At 35.0% G+C, this 25,430-nt stretch overlaps 1 protein-coding gene across 1 annotated transcript in view; it reads right to left on the bottom strand.

Annotated features, from left to right (window-relative positions):
• Positions 1-246: 246 nt before the first annotated feature.
• Positions 247-25,430, bottom strand: part of LOC111055807 (transmembrane protein 87A) — a 55,110-nt gene continuing 29,926 nt past the window's right edge. The window contains exons 9-14 of the mRNA XM_039429273.1: positions 11,189-11,268; positions 9,509-9,576; positions 7,587-7,639; positions 3,921-3,948; positions 3,284-3,382; positions 247-848 (exon numbers count right to left, since the gene is read on the bottom strand). Of these exons, the coding sequence (XP_039285207.1) occupies positions 3,341-3,382; positions 3,921-3,948; positions 7,587-7,639; positions 9,509-9,576; positions 11,189-11,268 (271 nt within the window). The 3' untranslated portion in view covers positions 247-848; positions 3,284-3,340. The remainder of the gene's footprint in view (positions 849-3,283; positions 3,383-3,920; positions 3,949-7,586; positions 7,640-9,508; positions 9,577-11,188; positions 11,269-25,430) is intronic.

The following is a 25,430-nucleotide window of genomic DNA, read 5'->3' as shown; positions in this document are numbered from 1 at the left end:
AACAACAGGTAGTCTATAATTACCGTGAAATTTAATAAGAGACTTTTGACGGTCAAAAAATTATCCGACAACTGACTACAAGCTAGGACAAGCCTGAATACTGGAGCCCACCATCAGTTTATTGATTGATTCATACAATAAGTACATCATAAAAATAGTAGGAAGAGAAAAAATAAGGCGACCTTGTGCTATTCCTCTCCCAAATTTAGATAAGGTTACAAATAGTCCGAAATAGGTTAAGTCTTGTAGTTGTTCACTCCACAACATTTTTAGTCCTTAATGATTTTCACAAAGTAGATTTAATTTAGACATAAGACCTTCATAACCAGTTTTCAGTCCTAAATTATTTTAACAAAGTAGATTTAATTTAGACTTCAAACCTTCATAACCAGTTGCCTTTTAAAAACTAACCTAAATCCGGCAACAGGTAGGCTATTACCGTTGGTGGGCACCCAAAAAGCATGGAATATAAAGTGCCTCATTTGATAAACAATTACAGAAAGCAAATCTATTAAGAAAGAAACTTATTCAAGTAAAAATGAAGCACTCATTCAATGTATTCTTCTGTTTTTGTACAACAAATCCAGCATTGAAACTAAATAGCAATACAAGAGATGAAAACATAATATGTACGGTTTTGGATAAACTCCTCCTCCATTCCAACTTTCCAAAACAAAAAAAGAAGTTTTTTCATTTTCTCGAATTTCTCTCTGTCAACTTTACTCACCCACACAATTCACTCGAAATTCTATAAAAAGCATCTTTCAATCTTAATTACAACATAAATTATTTAAAATAGCTATATAATATTTACAGGATTTATAAACAGTCCACAATACACTCACGATCTGCAACAAAAAAAGAACAAATATGGATTAGAAAAAATTATCCAAAGTATCATGGTTATCAGTGTAATAGTGGAGTAAGTGAATACTGAGAATAATCAATAGTCAGTCTTGGAAATTATTCAATAGAAATAAATTAATCCAACTGTTCCTCAACAAAATCATAGAGACACATTTATTTTTTATTGATTCATACAATAAGTACATCATCAAAAATGATAGGGAGTGGAAAAATGAGGTAACCTTGTGCTATTCCTCTCCCAAATTTAGATAACACATAGTCCGGAATAGGTCAAGTCATAGAGAAGCAATAGCATAAGTAGATATCCCATGGTATAGGGCGTTTATGTTCGCAACTCTTACTGTTATCTCAAGCCGATAGTTCATGTAATTCTTTCCCGTGAAGCTGTGTGACACTGGTAGTCTCTCATATTGTGCCGTTCATACACTCTCACCCCAACAAAACAGTAAAATATGACAATAATCAACAGTAATCGGCTTGAGATAACAGTAAAAGTTGCGACATAAACGCCCTATACCATGGGATATCTACTTTATTGTTCTCTATGATAATAATTAGTAAAGGATCCAAAAAATGGTCAGGTTTCTAATTTATTTTGAAAGAAACATAAAAATCAAGAGTGAAACCTCTACGGCTCAACAACTCACACTGACTCGAGTAAAATCGTACGACTCCAGTCGACGAGACTCTAGTCACTCGACCTTACGACTTTCTTGCTCATTGACGCTACTTCAGTTGCATGCTACTCCATTTTCTAACCTTTCTTTATTAAAAATATACGATTTAATTCGTCACTACTTATCATGTAACAAATTTTATAATTAATATGAATATTGTCTTATATAATTCTTATTATTGTCTTATCTAAAAATGATTAAGCATCACTTTCATCGAACATAACCTCACTTTTATTAACCCTCCTAGTACCACGTTGGGTCGTATCTGACCCCAGGCGCCACTGCTTATCGGTTTCTGGGCATGTTGATGGGAGAAACGCCACCCCCTTCCACGTAACCTTTCCTTCAGTATTTCTCCAGACACAGACCAGAGCTCACGTTCGTGATAAGTAAACTTTTTTTATTATTGCCAATTTTAATGTTAGGTGTCAATAACGGGGTCGCGTCCGACCCCGCATGGTCTTTCTTGTTCAACTTCTTTCAATGCTTATTGTTTGAATTACACTATTCAATTTGCGTTCTAGTTAAGTGAAATAATTATTACACACTTTTAGCTTGTATATACTTGATCGTGGGTAATGATAGAAATGAAATTTCAACTTACAGATAGAAATGAAATCTGTATAGATGCATAGAAACACGTTATGAAGTTCCCAGAGAGAATAGAACTAATATATATCAATGATAACAGATTATTTCTATCATATCTAGGCATGTCATTAAGTATTTCTATGCCTTTTTTATGCAGATTTAGTTTTCAAGTTGTAAATACTAGCAAGCTTGTTCATGGGGGTCGCCGCCAACCTGTCTCCCCGACAACTAGTCTCCTCGCTATTTTGATCACAGGCGTCAGTAAATCCCCTGGCAGAATATACCATTGCCTCTCTCAGGAGCTCAGTTGTCGCCGTCAGTAAATCCCCTCGAATGTGGTTTTAAAAGGAGCTTTACTGTCGGGGAGACTAGTTGGCGCGTTCCCGTTCATGGTATAACCACACTCTTCTGTAGATTTAGAACCACTGGAAAACTGGAATAGCTCTTATGTACTCATATTATAAAAAGTTTTTAATTATTCAATTGTTTTTTTCCTTTTAAATATATGAATGTTCAAATAAATAATATTTTCATTCGAATTTGAATGAAATTTTGTGAGGAAAAAATCATAATTGGAGACTGGGTCGGAAACGCCCCCACCTGATCTTCTGTGTATCATGCAACCACGTGGTACTAGGAGGGCTACAAATGCATGGTACACATGCAACTCAAGTCGAGGCTTGACCAACATGTCGAGTCGACGCTCGACTCAAGTCTCACAGTCGTGAATTCGCGGAGACTAGAGTCGACTGGTCTAAGTGTAGCTATTTGAAAACACATATTGCGTCGAGAAGAGACTAGAGTCACAGTCTCTTCTCGACTTGAGTCGCGTAAGTGTGAGTTGAGCCTACCAATCTACCAGCAAATTATAGGTAACCCAATTCCTGGGATAGAGACCAGGCTAACAAAATATCTTATAAAAAATATAAGTTATTATTAATATAAATACAATATAAGTATTGAATGAAAAAGACTAATGGTGTAATAACCGAAACCGGTCTTTCTAATTATCAATAAATCAGTGGTTTTTTGACAATTTCTTAGTCTTTTTCATTCAATATGAATAATTACCACAATATCAACTTCTCAACTACACAAAAAGTGACAATATAAGTAGTTAATAGTTGAATACAATATAAACTACTTACGTGCAAATAATGAACAATTAAGTCGATCAATTCCTCGTTAGGAAATAATTATTATCTTTACTGCATCTTTGAGATTTCGAACTTGGTATTCATTATTTCCTAGAATAGAAAATTGAATCCAATTATAATTTCAATAATGACAATGGCATGAATTGTATAATGTATCAAAATCAAAATGACATATAGATGTAAGAAATAAGAAAGAAAATTTCAGTACTACGGCATAGGTAAGCACCTATTTATACAGAGTGCGATCAATAAAATAATAAAGACAGATGGAAATAAACCATCGTTTGGTGTAAGGGTGAGCATTCCAGACCGGCAATTAGGTGGTACCGGGTTCGATTCCTGGGCTGACAAATAATTTTTGTATAGTAGTGCTCATCGAATTTCCATCTAGCTGTTTACCCTGTTGTCAATATTTGCAGTAGCTGAAGTCTTCGGGGTGATTTACAGCATTTAATTGGGATTTTCGTTTAATAATAATTAAATGAATAATGAAGAGTTGAAACATAACCAAAATTGTAATTTTAAAGTTAAATTTTATAGTAAAGCACAGAGTTCTCTGGTGAACTGTTACGATATTCTGATTTATTCCATTAAAGAATGTATAAATTAATGAAAATAATATAGTTACCTCATCGGAGTCCAGAATAGGAAGTGCACTGAAAGAAAATAAAAATGTATTGAAATAATGATAGTGAAATATATAATGAAAACATCTTTCCAGTTTGATTGTTATACTGGGGACCCAGTACAACGGGAACTTCTAAAAACGTCATAAAACAAAAGTGAGAAGGGCAAAAATGATTTTATTCAAACTAATGTAAAGTTCAAGACTTGCTATTTGAGAATTATTAAAACATCTATGACTTTTTGACAATTACTTCTTCAAGATGGCTTCCCCCTGCACGAATACACTCTTGAAATCTGTGTTGAGATTCCTGAACGATTGCTGCAACATTTCAGCTGGGACATTGTTAATTTCATTTTGAATTGTTTGTTATGATTCAACCACAGTTATTGGTCAAGTTGTGAAAATGTTTGATTTGAGATAGCCCCAGAAACAGAAAATCGCAGGTGGACAGATCCATGGAACCAGGAAACGTAACCTAATCTTGAGATTACACGGTTACCAAACAATACTCACTCGCACAGTTGGCATTGACTGCCGTGCAGTGTGGATTTCGCTCACAATTTGATCAATAATTTTGAACTAATTAAAAATTAAAACAGAATTCAAAATGAAATCCGCAATATCCCAGATGAGATGTTGCAGCGATCAATGAGGAATCGTCAACTGAGATTTAAACAATATATCCTCGTTCATGATGAAGCCATCTAAATGAAGTGCCATTGTCAAAAATCTGGTATGGCGCACTCACACAACTTTCCTTGCCGTTATGAAAATTGATCACCTGACGCTAGTGTTCCCGCGCATCTCAAGTCTACTATTCAAAGATTTGAGCCAGCTGGTGGCAGGGCAATAACGCTGGAGACACACGAGGTCTGCTTTCTCTTCATAGTGAATCATTTAATAGAATCAACAGTTGCCAACAGTTTGCAATTGGATAATCACATTTTCTGGAATTTCGAGCTTATTTCTAATTTTAGGTGAAAATGTTACTGAACATTAATTGTAGAGATTCTCATGCTCAATCTATTCCACTCAATTTTTTTTGTTTAAATTGTATCTGAAGCCCGATAATTGAAAATCTTAAATCAAACTTTGTATAGATGGGGCTGAGCTCATGAAATTTTTACAGATATGGGACTTGTGGCAGTTGATAGAGCTTATCGATGACTATTTTAGGTATAATTTCAATCGAAATCGTTGGAGCGTTTTTCGAGAAAATCGCGAAAAACCCTGTTTTTGACAACATTTTCGCCATTTTAGCCGCCATCTTGAATAGCATTTGATCGAAATTGTTCGTGTCGGATCCTTATATTGTAAGGACCTTACGTTTCAAATTTCAAGTCATTCCGTTAATTGGGAGATGAGATGTCGTGTACACATACACTCACACACATACAGACCAATACCCAAAAACCACTTTTTTGAACTCAGGGGACCTTGAAACTTATAGAAATTTAGAAATTGGGGTACATTAATTTTTTTCGGAAAGCAATACTTTCCTTACCTATGGTAATAGGACAAGGAAAGTAAAAAGTGATGAATGTTATTTGATAATTCTTAAATGGTAAGCCTTGAACTTCACATTAGTTTCAATAAAATAATTTTTACCCTTCCCACTAATTTTTTAATGGCGTTTTTAAACGTTCCAATTTCAATCAATTATTGTTATGTGGTAGGTACAGGTATATCTATTATCACGGCTTTCTATTTAAACATACCCATCACCAGTATGTCAGGCTTATTAGCATTTCTAAACCACTTGATACATTTTTATTGAAATAGTTTAATACGAATTCTCTCATAATTCACTCACAAATAGTATTTTAATTACGTCCAAAATTGGCGTTTTTCTGCGTTTTCTCCACACATTTATGGCGAATTTTATGAGTTCTATCAATTTAAGTACAAGATGCGCCAGAGAAACTTACTCATTTGAAAGGCCAATGAAAACAAAAGTACTTTAGTTATTGTTCTAATCTTTTTTCTATATGAGAATACAATATCCCTATTTTTTCATGCAGTCTCGAAAATGACTTCAATCAATAGCGACCCCCATTGATGAGGTCGATACACTGATGAAGTCGATTTTTGAAATTTATATCCACTCATTATTATTTATTATTATTATATTATTATTTTATATATTTATTATTGTTTATATATTGCTACACAATACAATTAAATGAATTATTATCAATGTATCAATTAATTTTTTTCTACCCAAGATTGACAACTATTTCTCTTTTGATATGATTTAAATTGAAAAATATTATTTTCGGATCAAGATTAATTATATCAATGTACTATTCTATGGTTTTTTAATATAATGTAAAACTTGACTCCTCCAGTCAAACCTTCTTTAGAAGGTTTTGGAGAATTTATAATTCGTCTGGTTTATAATATTTGAGATGTTCTACTGAAAGGGAATCTTCTTATCTTTTGTCATCCTTGCTTTTTTTTTATTATTCTTCATTTGTAAGATTTCTTTTTATAAGTGTATTTTTAATTTTTGTTCGTTATATTTTCTATAATAAACTCCCTTCTTCTGGGGGTACCAGGACGAAGGAAAAAGGAAAAAAAATTATTATGGTTATTTCATCGTATAAAACCGCATTTGATGAGTACAGCTCAAACGGTGTAAGACATGTCAAAAATATATCAAATATATTATGATTTCCCTCCATGGAGAGAGAGTTTTTCATTTTACAAAATCGTCTGAATAATTTCTGATCTCTAGGATTTCAATGAGAAGATCTCATAACATTCTCTTAATGAATACGGGCAGCATTCAGTCAGTATATCTTTGAGAGCTGTATAAAATTTACCTAGACTGTTAACACTCTTAAGTTCGTCCGTCAAACAGTTGAAAATTCTGAGCCCAGCATAATGTGGTCCCCCCTCCAAGAGCGAAAGTCTATGAGTGGGGTACTGGAGGGTAAACATTTTATGTCTTGTGGGGTATCTGTGTGAAATGTTATCCTCCATGAATTTCCGCTTAATACTGTAAACAAAAGATGCAATGTCCTAAAAATAAAGGGCTGGAATTGTTAATAATTTGAGTTTTTTGAAAATTGGCCTACATGAAACCCTAGATTCGTTGCAGTATATAAATCGGTATGTTGGCAACGGCGTCGCGAATGTTTTTCTTGAGGTGTGCTATGGTCCGTGGTCGATCGACATAAACCATGAATTTCAATTAACCCCATAAAAAATCCCATTGAGGAAACGCAAGTCGAAATGAGCCTCGTCACTGAAAAAATGACCGCGTCTTCAATCAGCACATCACTTGCATTTTGACGGGCAACAAAATCGCGTTCAGTCAATCCTTGAACAACAGCCAATTTATAGGGATGAAATTGAAGGTCTTCATGGAGAATTCGTCAAATAGTGGAGTCAGAAATTGTAATAGCAGCTGCGTATTTGCGATAAATGACAAACCACAAAGCCCATGGTTTTTTATATTTCTAACATTCTATTGTATTTTATTTGTTTTGTAATTCTTTGATATTTTGTTTTGTCTTGTTTTGTGTGTTTTAATAAATTGTAAATTAAATTGAAATAAGTAAGTTTCTCTGGCGCACTTTGTATAATAATAATGAGAAATGAATTGATGTTATGCCATTAGTAGGACATTGGGAAGGACACTGAAGTAGAAAAATCACTCACCTATCAGCAAGAGAAGTTGGAATATTGTCTTCTACCCATTTGAGATCTTCCTCCTGAAAAATAAATTTATATTCAAGATACAAATAAAAACCTATGCTCAATTGTAGAAAATAAATATGTGAAACAATTATAATATAACATAAACTTGAACTAATATTATTCACTTTTTGTGTAGTTGAGAAGTTGATATTGTGGTAATTATTCATATTAAATAAAAAAGACTAAGAAATTATCAAAAAACCACAGATTTATTGATAATTAGAAAGACCGGTTTCGGTTATTACACCTTTGTCAATCTCTGATAAACTAAAACTAAATACAAAGCAGCAGAATTTATACTAGTAGGCGAGTACTGCTATTGGTCAAGGGCATGAACGCCTGCCATTGGCCCAGCTAGACAGTCTCCTCCCACTTAATGGTATCACAAAATGGCGACTTAAGCAACAGATTCGGCATGATAACAAAATTTAAATGTAATTGTAAATTATCTAAAATTTACTGATTAAATTTTGTTATCATGGCGAGTCTGTTGCTTAAGCCGCCATTTTGTGACACCGTTGAGTGGGAAGGGACTGTCCAGCTGGGCCAATGGCAGGCATTCATGCCCTTGACCAATAGCAGTACTCGCCTACTAGTATGAATTCTGCTGCTCTTGTATTTAGTTTTAGTTTATCAGAGATTGACAAAGGTGTAATAACCGAAACCGGTCTTTCTAAGTATCAATAAATCTGTGGTATTTTTTGACAATTTCATAGTCTTTATAATTTAATAATATTATTCCTTATTACAAACCTCATCTGGAGGTTTTACCTCTTGCTTTCTTTCCACATCAAATTAGAATTAAGTTTTTGTTTTTGGTCCTTCAAAATTATTTCTTCAATATATGAATACTTCATATTTTAGTGATGATAATGTGAAATTTTTCTTCTATGTTTAGTTTTGATAGCATCTACATTTAAAAATCTACTTTGTGAGAATAATTAAGGACTGAAAATTTAGTGAAGTGAACAACTACAAGACTTAACCTATTTTGGACTATGTGTAACCTTATCTAAATTTGGGAGAGGAGTAGCACAAGGTTACCTCATTTTTCCACTCCCTATCATTTTTGATGATGTACTTATTGTATGAATCAATAAAAAATAAAAATTAATAAATGTGGAAACAGGTGAAGTTGCAAATTCTGCAAAGCGTTATAATTTATTTGACATCTCCCAAGAAATTTTTTTCATCAAAATTTCTCAAAGTTAACTAAATAACTGACCTCTCACTGATGTGGTTAGACAGGGGTAATTAGGCTATACGTCTGATTGGCCAAAAATTGAAGAACGAAATTACTTCGGGAGAGCCTCAGTACATTCATTTTATGTTACTTGTTCGATTCTGGAAGCAGCTTCTGTTTGTCTTATATTTTATACTAAACAGGTAACCCGTGCTCCGCAAGGGTTTATTTTAAAACTTGACGTAATGAAATCTTGAAGAATTGAAAATAGATCTATAACCATCCTAGGTTAATCAAGAATCAATATGCAAAATTTCAAGTTCATCAGTTGAGTAGTTAACTACTGAACTGATTAACTTGAAATTTTGCAAATAGATTCTTAATTTACCGAGGATAGTTATAAACCTATTTCAATTCTTCAAGATTTCATTACGTCAAGTTTTCTTACTTACTAGTGGAAAATAAAATACAGTATTCGGGATAAGAAAATCACGAATGACGCATCATCACGTCTGAACTACTGAACTGATTAACTAGAAATTTTGCATATAGATTCTTAATTTACCGAGGATAGTTATAGGCCTGTTTTCAAGTCTTCATGATTTCATTAGTTGTCAGTTTGTCAAGTTTTCAATTAAACCCTTTCAGAGCACGTGTTACTTACTAGTCAAAAATAAAATACAGAATTCCATTTACTCACCAAACTATTTGTGCTAGTTTTTTGTTTTGGAGAGCTGGATCCACTAGTTGGGGCTCTCATTTTTACACCTGAAATGGAGAAGAAATAAATATTAATATGAAATCAATTTATTTATGTTGCATACAAAAATGAGAGTTACAGTACAATAAGATGTAAAGGAAACCCCCTAAAAGATTACAGGTCTGTGTGTAGGAGGGAGTTCATTATGATATATATATTATATATATATATATATATATATATATCTAATATATATATATATATATATATATAAGATTTCTCACCTTATCTGCCCTAAACTATAATACACTAGCTTACCCGGCGAACCTCGTACCGCCAAAAAGTCAATGTGTCATGTCACACTTGACTTATTTGGTGAATCATAAAATTTATCTGATAATTAATATTTCCAGATGGAAATTACTGAGATATTGCAATTATTAAAATGCTAATGAATTAATTATTATTATTAAACGAAAATCCAAATTAAATGCTGTAATTCATCCCGAAGACTTCTGCTACTGCTAATATTGACAATCTCTGGATAGCAGCGCTCATTTTATACAAAGCCATAGCGGCCAGCCAGTCTACAGATTCAAAATTATTTGTCAGTCCGGGAATCGAGCCCAGTACCTCCCAATTGCCGGTCAGGAATGCTTACCCTTACACCAAACTGACAATCTCTGGATAGCAGCGCTCATTTTATACAAAGCCATAGCGGCCAGCCATTCCTGACCGGCAATTGGGAGGTACTGGGCTCGATTCCCGGACTGACAAATAATTTTTGAATCTGTAGACTGGCTGGCCGCTATGGCTTTGTATAAAATGAGCGCTGCTATCCAGAGATTGTCAGTTTGGTGTAAGGGTAAGCATTCCTGACCGGCAATTGGGAGGTACTGGGTTCGATTCCCGGGCTGACAAATAATTTTTGAATAGTAGCGCTCATCGAATTCCATCAAGCTGTTTACCCTGTTGTCAATATTTGCAGTAGCAGAAGTCTTCGGGGTGAATTACAGCATTTAATTTGGATTTTCGTTTAATAATAATTAATATTTTCATTTACATCTGAATATGGACTTCCTATGTGCTTAGTCATGCAGCATTTATTATTCAGAAAACATATTCTTCTCAATCAATTGGTAGTAATATCTAAAGTGTTGAATAAAAAAAAATAGATATGTTACATCAGTGTTTCAAATATATGAATTTAAATGTTTTCATGGTTGTTGATCGTCAATAAATGGTCCAGGAGATATGCGATATACGATGAATCACACAGAATTCCATATTATTTTTATTTTCCATTTTAGGATGAATATAAGCTAAGCTAGATTCAAGAAAATTGTAAAATATTCTGTCATTCTTCAGTAATTAATGGATGCAATATGAACAACTCTCTTTTATGAGGTGAATCATTTTTTTCCAACATTTTCCAGTTCCTATCTCATCGATAGGAGAAAGATAATTATTTGTATAATCTAAGCCGTCAATCGGCCTTACGACTGTCATACTTCAGCCGGGACCTACAATTGACAAGCCCATCTGATAAAACGGGAGTGTTCTGGTTACAAAAAACTTTTGGTACTGAGATGGTTTGAACCCGGGATCTCTGTGCTGCTACGCAAGCACTCTAACCACTAGACCACGGATCACTCCACTATTGAAACTAATTGTTCTTACCATAAGAATTGTTGATGAACTGCTCTTCCTCATCATCGTCATCATCCTCAGGCGCATCCAGCAGAGGAGTAAACGCGTACCTATCAACAAAGTATTAAATATTATAATTTAATATTATAATAATATAATAATAATATAATATAATATTATAATATATACTATAATATAATATTACAATATAATTTACAATAATTCTATAATATAGAATTATAAATCGGGACACCGAGCACCGCACTGGAGTAGAAAAGCATATAAAATTTATTAAGAAAGAAGAGATTATAATATATTTATAGTTCATACACAAAAGTTCTATCTAATCACAGTGGATTGAGATTAATTCCCAGAGGAATGCAAAAATTTCTCTCACAAAAGCATGTTAAGTTTCAATCCTGATTAATTTCACGTGAACCAAATCAGAGAAGACCATTTAAAAAAGATAGCTTATCTGATTGGTTCTACTGGAATTAATCAGGATTAAAGTTTAACCAGCTTTTGTACAACCGGCACTACCTGATTGATTGATTGATTGAGTACTTTATGTAGATTACAATATATACTGGCTTATACACTTATATACAATAGCTTACAATACAACAAAATTATAGATGAATTTACATAATATAGACTAAGAAAATAATTATTGAACTGTATATGATATGAAAAAGCAATTTGTAATATAATAACTATAGATAATAATCATATTGTTATGCATCTACATAAATTGGCGGAGCTTTGGACATATCAATGTCCATTCTTCGGAAAGAATATTAAGAATATCCTCCCCACTAACTCTCTACTGATTGAATGATTACAAAAGTTCAACAGCTGAGTCATAATTTTGTCTCAGTCCCACACACATGCACTCGCTCACTCACTTCCATCATCAACATACGACGAGATTGTCAGCTGTTTTTCGAAAGATGAATAAATCCTTTTAATGTCCTTCAGCGAGTTATCCCAGGGTTGAGACTCAGTGCAATCGAATTTTCATATCATAAACCTACTTTGTTCCAAATTTTGTGAGAATCGTTAGAGCCGTTTTCGAGATCCGGTCACATACAGATATATAAACAGAAATTGCTCGTTTAATAGTATATGATTATCACCAAATTCTAACACCCAAAATTCTACTTATCAGAGATTGAGAGAAAATCAACAGTTACGTGGGTCTTTACGTTCAGACAAACTGCAAGTACGACAAGACGAAGAACCGAAGTCCCTCGGCCCATTAGGTCACCTGAGAACGTTGAAGCAGTGAGAGTTTCAATGTTGCGATCACCACAGCGTTCTACGCGCAAACATGCGTCTACTCTTGGACTTTCCGATCGTTCTGTGAGACAAATTCTTCATCCTATACTATTAAACGAGCAACATCTGTTTATATGTTTAGATGTTTATATGTTTGTATTTCACCGGATCTCGAAAACGGCTCCAACGATTCTCACGAAATTCAAAACATAGTAGGTTTATAATATTCGATTGCACTAGGTCTCATCCCTGAGAAAACTAGCTGAAGGACATTAAAAGGATAATTATTATTCATCCTTGGAAAAACAGCTGATAATAATTATTTCGTCGTCTGTTGGTGATGGAAGTGAGTGAGCGAGTTCATGTGTGTGGGACTGAGACAAAATTATGACTCAGCTTTTGTAATCATTCAATCAGGTACTTAGTGCCGGTTGCAAAGAAGCCGGGTTATTTTCAATCCTGATTAATTCCAGTAGATCCATCTTTTTGAAATGATTTTCTCTGATTTGGTTCACGTGAAGTTAATCAGGATTAAAATTTAACCGCTTTGTGCAACTGGGCCTTGTGAGGGAAATTTTGTATTCTTCTGGGAATTAATCTCAATTTACTGTGATTAGATAGAACATTTCTGTATGAGTGTTATTATAATTTCTTCTTTCGTAACAAATTGTTTATGCTTTTGTACTCCAGAGCGAAGCTCGGTCCCTGATATTGATGGTCTTTATTTATATCCATACAAGTTGGTGATTGTGCAGGAACTTTTAGAATGTGACTTCAATTGAGGGACCACGTTCCATGACGCCTCATCTCAATTAGAAGCGATTTGGAGTGGCCAGCTCAATCTCACGATTTGAACCCTTTTTTCTATGGGGGTTTCTGTAATTCCTTATTTAAGTGAACCGTTCAAGGACCCTACAAGATTGGAAGACCAATATCAGGGAAAAAATTGCTAAAATAATCTTGTTATCAAGGTCATTTGCATACATTCGTATAATGTATTTCTATGATTATTTATGTATATTTCAATTATTATTGTATTACTAGCTTACCCGGTAAACTTCGTACCGCCAAAAAGTCAATGCATCTCATGTCACACTTGACTTTATTTGGTGAATCATGAAATTTATCTCAATATTTTCATTTATATTTCATTTACACTACCGTTTTAATACCAGTAAACAATTTTATCACAGAGTGACGTGTTTTTACAGCTGGTAAGGTTAAATGCTAAATCATATATTAAAAAACAACAGCTGTTCTAGCTATGGTGAAAGTTATATTTTCGAGCTCAAAATTTAAGTGATTTTATTCTATATTTTGTGAATATTTGAAGTTTGGTTTTTGTTTTAACGGAAGTTTCATTATCAATTTATCTAAGTTTGAAATTCTTTGTTTTATTTTGATTCATAGTTTCAGATTGAAGATTTGGTGTTGAAATTGAAGTGAACATAACCTACATAATATTTGGACGATTTGTGACAAAATCAGGAAATTGAAGAAGTTTTGGGCAATAGCCTGTTTTTTCTTTTCCGACTATTGTATTGATCGCTCTATCTAATAAATAAATAAATAAATATTATCACAACATGATCTTGAATCATAATCATAATTATATTCCCGTTCTACGTTACCCGCTCGGCCGACAATTTTGAAAACATAGGTCTCTAAAATGCATTAATATATAATTATTATTAGCCCCCCTATTAAAATTTCTGGTCAGAAACCATCCCAAATATTCACACAACATATACCCAAAGTTTCATGCCGTTCTGTCAAGTAGTTTTCGAGTCTATAGGGAACAAACAAACTAGCAAACACACACAAACAGACATTCATTTTTATATATAACGATATTTATAGACTAATTGGAAATATTTTTCTATTGATTTTGTATTTTGTAATTTGGCGAAATAAAGTTTCTTTCTTTCTTCTTCTTCTTCTATAACGCCTGCAATGCTGGCAGGAGTCATGACAAACGCCAGAAATCGGTTTACTCAATGTATGGAGAATTGGGGACGTCACCTACCTGATTTGATATTCAAAACTGATTGAAACAAAACTTAATATATTATGTGTCTACATTACAATAAATAAATACAGACTCTCTGATCCATACAAAGAGTTCTATCAATTGAAAAGAAGGAAGTTTCAATGCCGCACTCTGTATAAAATTAAAAAAAAAAACTGTATAAAATTAAGAAAAAACTCTGTATAAAAAACGTATTATGAAATTATTGATTATTCTATAATAATAGCTTCCTACAGTTATCTATTGAATCCAAGGAAATCTTCACGCTCATTTTACACATAATATTTCTACCACCACTCTTCAATTTTGTTCACTACAGTCGAACCTCTGTATAACGAAGTCGATTATCCCGAGAAAAAATTCGCTGCTGAAAGGTATTCGTTATTGAGAGGTTGGTCAGTCAATAAAACTGCCACGATCTTATGGATCTTGTAATATGGTATCACGGCGGTAAATAAATGAATATGGTACATAAAACATATCATCGCGAACGTAGGTAGGGTAATATTAATAGGGAAATTTGAAAATTCATGCTGTTTAAAATAAAAAAAAACTTGTTTTTTGAATATTTATAGAATGTAATAGGTAAGTAAACTCACCAATTTATTTCTAGAAAGCTTGATTTGTACTATTAGTAGAGTTTAATCAAAGTACATACTCAGTACGGTAACAATATTTTTCAACTTCCTTCACCAAAGATTTTTTAGTAGGCTACTTTTTACACTACTATTGTATTAGATTGAACGCAAAATACGGTAATTCTGTCAATAACTTCACTATACTATAATAACTCAACTTCCCTATTTTTCAATGTTTTATTTGGAAAAGTGAGTAATTTTCGGTTGAATTTTGCATTTGAATAAAACATCATGTTCAATAAACGACTCACATCTATTCAAACAGTCGAAACTAAATAGGCTGGTACACTATTTTTCAGATTTAATCCTTGCCAGATAATTTTGAAAGCTTCTAGAACTTCTTGATCTGACAGATTCTTCTCAAGTTCGTCACAATCATCATCATCTTAGTCAGTTCAAAGAATTGAAATGTGTAACAAAAGCAAGATTTAGAAAGTCCAGTCGTTCACCTGCCTGCTCTACAAATGACAAGTTCTTGAAATCCAATTTAGAGTAACTTGTATTCAATTTCCGACATGTGTTTCACCCTCTATTGACTGTCTACCACCCTATCTTCTTCCTACCTGAATTGCCATTATTTTTAGTCTATTGAACTTTCTGCTGAAACTAAACAATTCCTTGAAAATGATCGTCTGCTTTCAATAAACACTACATTTTGTATGTTGAAGTCAAGAGAAAACTTTGTTGTTGAGAGGTCCGAAATTCGTTGAATAGAGGTAAATAAGCAGCCAAAACTCCAAAATGTCATGGGACCAGGTAAAAATTCGTTGTGTAGAGGATTTCGTCAAGATGAGGTTCGTTATAGAGAGGTTCGACTGTATTTGTAAATAATTTTATCAGTTGCAGGGAAAAATGCATGAGGAGCTTTGCAATTAATTAGGCAAAAATAGATAATTTTTCTACGTTGGAAACTTTTCTCCCACCACTCCATCCTATTGTATTGAGCAATTTCTGTATATATTTATACATATGGTTATATATTTATGTCCAACGGATCTAACGATTTTCACGAAATTTGGAACAAAGTAGGTTTATGATATAAAAATTCAATTGCACTAGGTCTCATCCCTAGGAAAACTCGCCGAACGACATGAAAAGTATAATAATTATTCATCCTTGGAAAAACCAGATGATAATTTCGTCGTCTGTCGATAACAGATGCGTGTGTGGGAGAAAGACAGAATTATGTTCAGCTGTTGAATCAATCAGCTTATCTCACGAGAATATTGTCTAGAAATTTTAATCGACTTGATCAAAATATCTGATTTGTTGACATGACATGGTATATCATTCTAAATTAGAGTATATCATAATTTTCAAAGTTTGAGTATATCATAATTTTCAAAGTTAATAATTATTTTACAGTTTCAAGTGATTAGTGAGTGTTAGTGTTATTTTGTTATTCAATTTGATTTGTAAACAATCTAAATTAGAACTTTTATGTTTTCCAATGTTTGGACTAAAAATTAGATCTGAATTCAAGTGTTTGGAACATAACCTACTTTTTGGACTATTTATAGTGTATAAATCAAAATTCGGGGAGGAAACAGTTTTGGGCTGTGCCTGTTAGTCCTTCCTCAATCATTTTAAAGAATTGTGTTCTGTTTATCAATAAATAGATAACGAGCAAAGCTCGGTGCCCCTATATTTATTTATTTGAGAATAATTATCATTTGCATGGAAAGAGGCATGATGATTTTTTCAATGGAGATATAAATAATTTTCATAAATGGAAATGTTAGCATTGAATGAAAAAGACTAAGAAATTGTCAAAAAACCACTGATTTATTGATAATTAGAAAGACCGATTTCGGTTATTACACCATTGCCAATCTCTGATAAACAATGGAGTTTATCAGAGATTGACAATGGTGTAATAACCGAAACCGGTCTTTCTAATTATCAATAAATCAGTGGTTTTTTGACAATTTCTTAGTCTTTTTCATTAATATGAATAATTACAACAATATCAACTTCTCAACTACACAAAAGGGAAATGTTAGCAAATAATAAATCGAATTTTACGAGAGAAAAGCATTACACTTACCTTTTTATTTACCTTATTATTTGACGATATTCAACTATATGGTTTGCTGTATTGTGTTGAGTAAATAAATGAATAAAATATTATTATTATTACCTCTGGTTGTTATTTGTTGGTCGCCAGAGAATCATTATCACAAGTAGAATGACGGAGAATAGAAGTCTCCAGAAGGCCTCGTCCACCCACAGTGCTTGCCAGTCCTATAAAATAGATCGTTTTATTCACTCAAAATATACAAAATATTCTAAGACAATTTTTAAAGCAAAAAAGGTACTACGTTAGAGAAAATATAGTCCGTCTATATTTGCAAGTTCACTCAAAATATTCTAAGACAATTTTTAAAGCAAAAAAGGTACTACGTTAGAGAAAATATAGTCCGTCTATATTTTAAATTTAGTCTAACCATTTTAATTAGAAAATGCGGATACATTCACGAATGACTAATTAAAAACTTGAGCGAGTAGAATCTTGAAGAGCTTAAAGTAGGCCTAAAACCATCTTCGGTTAATTATATGCAAAATTTAAAGTTAATTTCAGTCCAGTAGTTTAGGCGTGATGATCTATGAAACATAATTTTCCTATCCCGTACGTGTATAAGCCAGTTTTTTCTTTATTATAATATAGGTAAGTTCTTCAACTTGGTACTAACATAAGTGGGCATCCAAGGAAAGTCCATAAAAGTAAATTTTCAGGAAATCAATTTCTAATTTCTAACATCAATCATAACATCCTCTTAGTGATTTTCACAAAATAATATCATACTGCAAGAAATGAAATATTCTTAATTTGTTTGATAATTGATTATTTGATTTAATATTCATAGTTTATGGAATTAATTAAAAAATAATGAAAAAACAAAGTTTGGAAAAATTGCACTCAGTGCATTTTCCTTGTACGCCCATGATAATAAAGTGACAGAACTCAAATCTTGTTTAGAAACCTTCCTCAACTTAATGCCAACCTGACAAAATTGGACTGGGTATTAATTTAGTTACCAATTTTATTAACCATCTGTTTCAGAGGGATAGTATCTCTAGATTATAGTTCTATATTAACATATGGTATGTACATTTCACATGAACATTCGTCCACTTTGATGTGCTCAAAAGTCCCACATCGACCGGGAAAACAACGAGCACGAATGTTCACTGTTTGCCGAATACCAAACATCTATCCACACTACTCGTGATTCGGCGAGTATGCTAGGTTCAAATTCAAATATTTGAAGCTAAAAATTCAAATATTTGAAACTAGCATATTTGAAATTGATTATGCTAGGTATTCGCCGAATGCCGCAGGTCTGGAGCCGGCTGAAACAACGAGCACGAATTTTCGCTGCTTGCTGTATAGACAAACATCCATCCACACTACTAGCGATTCGGCGAGTCGCTTACTTTACTTTACTTGTTCGTCACAATTACTGAACTGCATTAAGGGAGCAACGATCCCGCAGTATATGACACGTCAAAGTTTAATCTAATATCTACCATCCCTCCTATTTCAACACTACAGATCCCACATAACATACATCAATCAAACACTATCAACAAGGAAGTCTGCTAACCTGTACGGACACAATACAATAAGGAACTCCCTGAGTGTTTTTTGAACTCCTTCAAGCCATCAATTTCTCTTATGTGAGATGGGATTGAATTAATATTTTCATTCCCATATAAAACGGGCCACTCCAGCAGGCTAGTCTGTGATGTGGGTAAACAAAACCTCTAAATCGAGTATTGGGGATGACTCACCTGGTTCTCCTCATACATTCGTCTATTTTTAAAAACGAAGATTGCTAAATCTAATATATAAATAGCAGGAGCCGTCAGCAATCTCTTTTCTTTAAAATAAGGTCTGCAAGAGCGCATTGTATTAATCTTATAAATTATCCTAATGGCTTTCTTCTGCAGTCGCTGTTTGGTCTTTGCCGAATGATGCATGTCTGGAGCCGGCTTTACGACTGTCATACATCAGCCGGGACCGACAATTAACAAGCCCATCCGATAAAACGGGAGTGACCTGTTCAAAAACTTTTGGCTATGAGCGGGGTTTGAACCTGGGATCTCTAGCCTGCTAAGCAAGCACTCTATCCACTAGACCACGGATCACTACACTGTGAAAATTATTAAATTTCTCACCTGAAAGCATTCGGTGAAGTGATGAGTTCTTATCGAGTAGAGCATGAAAATTATAGATGAAAATACGGCCACTGTTAACGTAGCGGTGAAATGCTGGTAAAGAGTTAGCTTGATCAAATTCCTGCAAAATATAAATACACATATGAATTTCCGAAACAATGAACAAATTTCAAATTTAGATTTTATTTATTCAAACTCACAATATTTACAATCAGAATCAATATGAAAAACAGAAACACATAGCTCATTAAGATAAAAAAGCAATAAGACAACAAAATCAGTAAGAAATGCATCAGCAATTTTTAAAATTAAATCAGATGAACCTGAATTACATCTATCTACTAAAGAAGTAACAGAGAATCGGCAACTCTGTAGTCCTCAGATTTCCACCGACTTTATAACTTCAATCTCACTGTAGTTTATTTATTTATTTATTTGTTCCGTCCTTGCAACATTAGTGATGAGAATATTCCTGTATCTGGTTGTGGTTTCTGGTTTGAAATGTTGTTGGACTCTTGTGTAATCTGTTTAGTATATCCTTGGAGTAAAGCTGTCTTGGATCCTTCGGACCAGCTATTCAATGGGTCATATGAATTAAGTTTAGCATTTGCTTTTACTTCTAAAATATTGAGCATATGCTTTATTTTCTATGAATAACCTTTTGCTCATGCTCATCAAAAAAATATTTTGAGCATTTGCTCAAAAGTAAAATCTTATGCTCAAAATTGTATGAATAAACTAGAGCATTTGCTCAACTTATGAAGCAAATGCTTAAAAAAAGGTGAGTCTAGTCTGGAACAGCTTTTCACCTTTTGCTCATAGTAAAATGGCTCAACTAATTCGTATGAGGAAGAGGAAACTATACCAGATACGATCACAACCAATAGTTGAGAACTATAAAACTCTTATTAGATTCAACCATGATACAAAAGAATAAATACAAAAGATACCTATCTGATATAAAGATAGCCATCACAGAATAGGAAAGGCATTTACGAAGATGAGAGTGTAGACGATTATAAGAAGGCTATTGAGATTATAAGATTATGCTGAAGATTATTATAGAGATGACATTTTTTCACGCTATTATTTCAAAATTCAGAATTCAACTAACCTAATTTGAATTCATAGATACAGAACAGAGCAGACGACCAAACACAAGCGGTGTCTATACTTGCATATTTAGCGCTTACGAGTAGCACATTCTAACCTTTCACTATAAAAACAAAAGTAAGGCCATGTAAGGCGAATCAGCTGATTGAAAATCTTTAAAATACGTGAGCATTTGCTCCAGAGTTTATGCTCCATAAGTTAAGAGTATAAGGTAAAGCTTACTCATATAAAAATGAACAAATGCTTATGTTTCTACCTAATGCCCATGAGCAAAACCTTAGGCTCCATGCTCATGTGCATAATAAGCTCTGTTTTTATTCATATGGCCCAATGAGTTTGACGTGATGGATTCAAGACAGCTTTACTCCAAGCAGATACTGTTTACAGCAGATTACACAAGAACCCAACAACATTTCAAACCAGAAACCACAACCACAACACCACATACAGGAATATTCTCATCACCAGTGTTGCAAGGAAGGCACTATGCCAGAGACATTTCAATCATTTAGCACCAAAATTACATAAACTACTTCCTGCAAACTGTAAACTGATTAATCATTCTAGAAAGTTCAAAACAATAGTACACAATTGGTTGATGAGCAAAGGAAGACAGATCATAGGAAACGCACCGCTCCGCTCCGCTCTGCGAGTAGACGCTTCCAGTGTGTTACATCTCATTACTTAACATGATATTGTTCACGACGATCCACAACTCCCCACTCCATTTCTAACAATTTTCTGACTCCAGCTTTTTATAGCCTAGAACTTAGCTAAATCCCGAGCTCGGAAACCGGCCCTATATTGTGATTGATTCATTGTTACCTGCCCTCTGCCACTACCTCCGTAAACAACGCCATAGTGCATTCGTGTGACGTCAGCACAGGTAGGGCTACTCACTACCTCCTACACCAATAAAAATCTGGTGTGGCGCACTCACACAACTTTCCTTGCCGTTATGAAAATTGATCACCTGACGCTAGTGTTCACGCGCATCTCAAGTCTACTATTCAAACATCTGAACCAGCTGGTGACATGACAATAACGCTGGAGACACACGAGGTCTGCTATCTCTTCATAGTCAATGATTTAATATAATCAACAGTTGCCAATAGTTTGCAATTGTTTAAATTGTATCTGAAGCCTGATAATTGGGAATCTAATATCAAAATTTGAATAGATGGGGCGGAGCTCCGGAAATTTTTACAGATATGGGACTTGTGGCAGTTGATAGAGCTTATCAATTACTATTTTAGGTATAAATGTGATCAAAATCGTTGGAGCCGTTTTTGAGAAAATCGCGTAAAATCCTGTTTTTGACAACATTTTCGCCATTTCAGCCGCCATCTTCAATTGCATTTGATCGAAATTGTTCGTGTCGGATCCTTATATTGTAAGGACCTTAAGTTCCAAATTTCAAGTCATTCCGTTAATTGGGAGATGAGATATTGTGTACACAAGACGCACATACACTCATACACACACACACACACACACACACACAACACACACACACACACACACACACATACAGACTGATATGGCGGAAGGTGTGGCTCGTTCATCAATTGGGCTAGTCAGTCGGGTCGAGCGAGGGGTTTGTTACCACTGTCTGAAAAAAATGGCTTTTTGGTGGCCCTGAAAAGGGCCAAGTTTGTTGCTGGTGGCCCTGAAAAGGGACCAAGATTGGCTAGATGTTTAGTAGTCGTCGACTGGCGCGATACCACGCCGCGCGAGGGTCCCGGGCAGGTCCGTCTGGTGCGAGAGCAGGCCGGCAGGGGCTCAAGTCAATGGTTCGCAGTCTCCACTCTGGTTTACCCGGGCTACGGAGAGGGCTGACCGGTGATCTACTAGCCAGAGGTCGTGCCGAATCCCCGCCGGGAGGACCTCCTCGACCACTTCCTCGTTTAGAAGGGCCTTCGGTCAAACCCCGGGCAGGCAGGGTCGTAGGCTTCCGCTGCACACACTCCGATGTCGGTTCGGCACCCAACCCGCGCATCCAGAACCGCGCGCCAGTTGTTAGGCTGGGGCGCTAAGTCTTGGGGCGCAGCTGGCGCGGCGGTGTACAGCCTCAGCCTCTCCTCCACCTGGCGAAGCCGACGTGGGCCCTCCTCTTCTGGATTCGGCAGCCGGCTCGGTTCTCCTAGGCATCGGCTGTGTATACAAGGAAACACCTCAGGTTGCGGTTAGTCTCGCCGTGGTTCCCTCATTGCCTGCTCGCTGCTCTGCTCCTGGTCTCGGTAGTGGTCTCGGTAGTGTTCTCGGCTGTTGGTCTCTTCTGGCTCTTCAGTGGAAAGCTGCTAGGAGCAAGTGCTATCGAGGTACTGAGTAGCCCCTTTCATTCACAGTCCCCGAGTTCACCTGCGCTGCTATTGGCCGGCGGTGCTCGGCCAATAGAACGCAGGAACGGGTGGCGGCGACTGAGGTGCACCCTGGTGGCGGGTGGGTCAACCACTCATTTGGTTGATGCGTGGCGTGGGGAGCAGAGCAGAGCGGCAGGCTGAAAGGTAGCGAACGCGAGGGAGGTATCAAGACCAATACCCAAAAACCACTTTTTTGGACTCAGGGGACCTTGAAACGTATAGAAATTTGGGTACATAATTTTTTTTCGGAAAGCAATACTTTCCTTACCTATGGTAATAGGGCAAGGAAAGTAAAATTAGTCTATCAGTTGATATTATATTATTTTTTTACTATCATTGAATTGAATTTCTCAGTATTGGTATTTGATGAAGGGCATAACGCAGGTTAATCGGGAGTCCACCCAAGTGAATTCAATTTGCTCGGCCTAAAGCTGAGCTTGACTGCGACGTTGCCAAGTTGTGCGTTCCAGCCTTTATCTAAAGTAAGCCATGCCAGAATGCACTATGGCTTTGTTTATGGAGTTGGTGATTCTGCTCAACTTAAGATCTAATCCAAAGCATTTGTTTGTCTCCTGATAACCTTATGACGTAATCTACTTGCCGTCTGAGCCGTAAGGTGCGCGTCGTCTGCACGAGGCTGGTGAATATCCACCAGCAGATGGCCGAGTCGAGTACGGCCAGTGGCACATTGGCAATCAACAGCTGATTGGCCGGTTCACTCTTGGCACGCATCACCTGCACGTAGCTCCGATGCAGCCAGCACGAAATAGAGCACTCCGGTGCCGACCACACGGTGCAGCATGGCGCCAAGTCGCGGCCTGCAAATTTACAACCAGCACGAAATAGAGCACAGCCACCCAGTCGCTCAATAATACTGATAACAGTATGTTCAACTGTGCAAAGCCTACTCTATAGTGAAGTCCACGTTATAATGGCAGTGAAGAAAGATAGGAGAACAATGTTGCCGATCCTCCTGTCTTGTAAATACCTACTATAAACGGTAGCTGATACAGGTTTATTGATGTAATATCAACTGTTCATCCTTGTTTAAAATAATCAATAATTTTATCTAGCAAGAAAATATAATGTTCAACAATCTCATAATGAATTTTCATAATGAAGATGAAATATATTGTTAATTAATTATCAATTCTACATTGTTGAAAGACGATCAGGCAACAGAGCAAAGCGAGAGAGAGATAGCACTTTCCGCTTTGTTGAATGAAAGACAAGGATAGCAATACCATTGCTAATCAAACACTACCATTATAACGTAAACCTCACTATAGGCTGACAATGATTTATCAAATTAATTCAATGCAACTAGCTTGACAATGCCGAATCCAAGGCTGACAATAATTAATTAAATTTTTATGGCCGGTTTCCGAGCTCGGGATTTGGCTAAACTGCCGATGTCAACAGAGATGGGCATTGTTGTTGGGTGACATTCCTAATAAGTCTTTGTTATTTGTGTTCATTATTCATTATTAGTTATTGATCTTTAAAACATTTAGAATAATATCGACGTATTTCCAATTAGGGCCAGTTTCCGAGCTCGTGATAAAGTCCTAGACTTAAAACAGCTGGAGTCAGAACATTAGCTTTCCAAAACGGGGCGTAGTCGCAGCTTTTATAACAGTAGCCGCAGTTTTTATTTTCTCATTTCTATAATTTGAAACGTTTTCCCTTGACAAAACTAAACATTTCTAAATAACTTGAAATAGCTGAAACTTTATACTATTTTCTCTTTATTTTATCAAGTGTTTAATTTTCTAGTTTTTTTGAAATTTAATTCAAACGTGACTATGACAATGACTGCGACTACGCCCCGTTTCGGAAAGCCAATTTTCTGACTCCAGCTGTTTAAAGTCTAGGACTTAGCCAAATCCCGAGCTCAGAATCCGGCCCTTAATATATACTCTAAGATTTTCACCTTGTTTAAAAAAATATAAATGTTTTTTTCTCAATCAAATTCTTATATTCTATCCTATACTAATGCAGCATTTTATCTAATTAATTAGTTATTTATTCAGTTAATTTAGTTTTATCCATGCTGAAGTTTGATCTCCTTCTTTTAATGATTTATTTTCACTTTTTTAATATCAATATTCAAGTTCATGACTCACAAACAGGCCTTACGATTCATGTTAGCTTAGTTTCAATAATTGTGAACTTATACTTATTCCATAGTGAGGTCCACGTTATAATGGCAGTGTTTGATTAGCTATGGTATTGCTATCCTTGTCCATCATTCAACGAAGCGGATAGCGCTATCTCTTTCTCACTTTGCTCTGTTGCCAGATCGTCTTTCAACAATGTAGAATTAATAATTAATAAACAAATTCATAAATTTTAATTATGAAAATTCATTATGAAATTATAGAAAATAGTTATTTGTGAAACTAGTGCGCAAAGTGACAGTTTGCTGCACCGAAAGAAACGTTTACGCCCTAGCCGTAGGCGAGGGCGGAATGGTTTTTTGAGTGCAGCAAACGAACTTTGCGCACGTATTTCACATTAAATTTTTCCTACAGTTACCATTGAATATGAAAAGTGGGTAAAATTCCCTGAAATCCATCAAATGTTTTTCTGTATAATTTTATTATTAATAAAAACCTTAATTTATTTAAAATTTAATAATAATAATTGAATAAATGATTAGTAATTCA

This window comes from Nilaparvata lugens, chromosome 5 (assembly GCF_014356525.2).
Source record: "Nilaparvata lugens isolate BPH chromosome 5, ASM1435652v1, whole genome shotgun sequence".
In the NCBI taxonomy this organism is placed as follows: domain Eukaryota; kingdom Metazoa; phylum Arthropoda; class Insecta; order Hemiptera; family Delphacidae; genus Nilaparvata; species Nilaparvata lugens.
Note: the sequence above shows the minus strand (reverse complement) of the source record. Positions and strands in the feature narration are given on the sequence as shown.